The sequence below is a fragment of the Bison bison genome, unplaced genomic scaffold (assembly GCF_000754665.1).
Source record: "Bison bison bison isolate TAMUID 2011002044 unplaced genomic scaffold, Bison_UMD1.0 scf7180017864062, whole genome shotgun sequence".
NCBI lineage: Eukaryota > Metazoa > Chordata > Mammalia > Artiodactyla > Bovidae > Bison > Bison bison.
Genome location: NW_011494634.1, coordinates 1,824,911 through 1,828,007, shown reverse-complemented (window position 1 = coordinate 1,828,007; position 3,097 = coordinate 1,824,911). Strand labels below are relative to the sequence as shown.

Sequence of the window (3,097 nt, the reverse complement as noted above, 5' to 3'; positions counted from 1 at the left end):
TCAGCTTAATCAAAACTTTCTCTAGAATCCCCACACACACCCCAAAAAGTATTATGGCTAAAAATATTCATCCAGGGAAACTATGGGATTTTTCTTAAGCTTTTTCCACATATAATAGAGATAGAGCTACTCCAATTGAAACAGGCTTAGGGGTCATAGTCTCAACCCCAATCCTGATCACAAAAGAGGCTGCAAGCAGTTCCCAGTACTCTTCAGAAACCAGATAAACTAAGCAATGTTTCAAAATTTGATCTACCTACAAAATCATTTAACCACATACTTTCAAGAAAAGGCAATAACGATCTAGTAAGACCCATGCTTGGAGTCAGCATGGGTCTTACTTAAAAGTTATCTCAAACATTAGAAGCCTCATAAGGAAGACAATGTAGGTGTTACAAGAAGTTCAGGAAATCTACTTGGGGCAGAGCAAAAAGCTCTGACATATTTATTGCATTCAGTGACCCACCGAAAATAATAAAAATCTTCAGTCTGGGAGAGACCTTTGAGGGCTTTCAGTCTAATGTCCAACTGGGTATAGGAAGCTCTCATCAACACCTAACTGATCATCAATACTAGAAACAGGGGGCTATTCAATATTCTAGCATAGAGACCTTTTAATTTTCTGGATAGTAATTAAAATTGAAAGAAAAGGAAGGAAAAAAGAAGCTCTTCACTATACATTCATCCTCTTTTATGTAAATATGACAAACTAAAAACTAATCAATTATCTAACATATTTACTAACACTACATGACCTCTCATAAAATTCAAATAATGTATGTTTAAAGATGAGACACAAAGAACAAACAATTACCTCTTCTTGCATTTCCTCTAGGTCTGTAGTACCAAATAGAGATTTGCAACCTGATGAGATGTCCAACACCTTTTTTCCATAATTTATAATCATTACTGCCAGGTCATATTCCTTCCATGAACGCAGGATCTGATTAAAAATATTAATTATCTCTGTTGGAAATTCACATCTATTTTCAAGTGCCATGTATCACCTTCTGGAAATTCATAAGTTTCATGTTTTGGATGTAATGCCCCTGTTTTTGCTATGTAAGCATACCTCCAGACCATATTTCTCTAGAATTCAAACTGTATGATTTCAGTATTTTAAATAAAGGACCAAAAACAAACAAACAAATGAAAAACCAGGAATTTCATCAGTAACGAATTCTTGGTATCTCTGGGGCTTCCCTGGTGGCTCAGATGGTAAAGAATTCACCTGCAATGCGGGAGACCTGGATTCGATCCTTGGGTTGTGAAGATCCCCTGGAGGAGGGCATGGCAACCCACTCCAGTATTCTTGCCTGGAGAATCCCCATGGACAGAGGAGCCTGGTGGGCTACAGTCCATGCGGTCACAAAGAGTCAGACACAACTGAGTGACTAAGCACAGCACAGCACAGCTGGGACATACATCTTTTGGTATAGTAAGCTAACTATTAAAAAGCATTTCCACTTAAAAGAGCCACGCTAAAACAAAATCATTGTTAAAGGCCATGTAACCACCACTTCTTGTCTTGGGTTGTCTTCTTTGTGAAATGACACAATTACTGACCTCATGACATCTTGGGGAACATTTTTAGCTGTGAATGATATACATGACCTTCGTGTTGAACTAGGCTGGAGATCAGCTGGTTTGGGCAGATTCTCCATGAGCCCTGGGAAGTACACGCTGTACTCAGAATATGAGAAGGAGCCACTCTGCCACCCAGTCTCATCCACATTCCTTGTTACAAACTGTTATCTGGCCTCCTCTAGCCTGGTCCTTACCTCCCTCTCCAGTGTCATCTTCCAGTATTCATATCCTTGTGTTGTACTTTCAGCTTACAAAATATTGAATCAAGTATCAATCCTGATACTCACCATGGTGTCAGGACTTCATGCCTCCCTACAGGGGAGGTTTATCCCAGAGCAGCTTTCCCTCCTTATTTATACAGCTTTACCTGGTCATTAAAACCTGGGATCTAACATTAACACAGGAAAGCGTCCCTGGCCTACAATCTGATTTGCACAGACCCTGCTCTAGCAAGAGATCACACAAGGGGACACATTCACCATGAACCCCCAGGGAAACTCTCTTAGGGTATAAATAAGTCTGTATGAACTTATCTGTAGACGTATTCTGTTAGGTTGAATAGGTTAGTATTTAAGATAACTGGATTCTTTACCACTGGTGGTCAGTGGTAAAGAAACTTCCTGACAAGCAGGAGACACGGTTTCAATCCCTGAGTCAGAAAGATCCCCTGGAGAAGGAAATGGCAACCCACTCCAGTATTCTTGCCTGGGAAATCCCATGGACAGAGGAGCCTGGTGGGCTGCAGTCCATGGGGTCCCAAAAGAGTCGGACACAACTTAGCGACTAAACAATAACAATTTAAGATAGGTAACAACTGTGACTTCCCAGGAAGTGAAGGATATATAAGTGGCTGAAAAGCAGTAAGTGCCTGCTTATATCTGATAAGACCTACCTAAAAACATCTATTTCTGCTTTATTGACTATGCCAAAGCCTTTGACTGTGTGGATCACAATAAACTGTGGAAAATTCTGAAAGAGATGGGAATACCAGACCACCTGATCTGCCTCTTGAGACACCTATGTGCAGGTCAGGAAGCAACAGTTAGAACTGGACATGGAACAACAGACTGGTTCCAAATAGGAAAAGGAGTACGTCAAGGCTGTATATTGTCACCCTGCTTATTTAACTTATATGCAGAGTACATCATGAGAAACGCTGGACTGGAAGAAACACAAGCTGGAATCAAGATTCCCAGGAGAAATATCAATAACCTCAGATATGCAGATGACACCACCCTTATGGCAGAAAGTGAAAAGGAACTAAAAAGCCTGTTGATGAAGGTGAAAGTGGAGAGTGAAAAAGTTGTCTTAAAGCTCAACATTCAGAAAACAAAGATCATGGCATCCAGTCCCATCACTTCATGGGAAATAGATGGGGAAACAGTGGAAACAGTGTCAGACTTTATTTTTTGGGGCTCCAAAATCACTACAGATGTTGACTGCAGCCATGAAATTAAAAGACGCTTACTCCTTGGAAGGAAAGTTATGACCAACCTAGATAGCATATTCA

General features: G+C 40.5%; 1 protein-coding gene across 6 annotated transcripts in view; it reads right to left on the bottom strand.

The window, feature by feature from the left end:
- Window positions 1-3,097, bottom strand: part of CFAP54 (cilia and flagella associated 54) — a 308,337-nt gene that overhangs the window by 197,945 nt on the left and 107,295 nt on the right. For all 6 annotated transcript variants that reach the window (XM_010836300.1, XM_010836298.1, XM_010836299.1 and 3 more), the window contains one exon: window positions 815-943. In XM_010836300.1, the coding sequence (XP_010834602.1) occupies window positions 815-943 (129 nt within the window). The remainder of the gene's footprint in view (window positions 1-814; window positions 944-3,097) is intronic.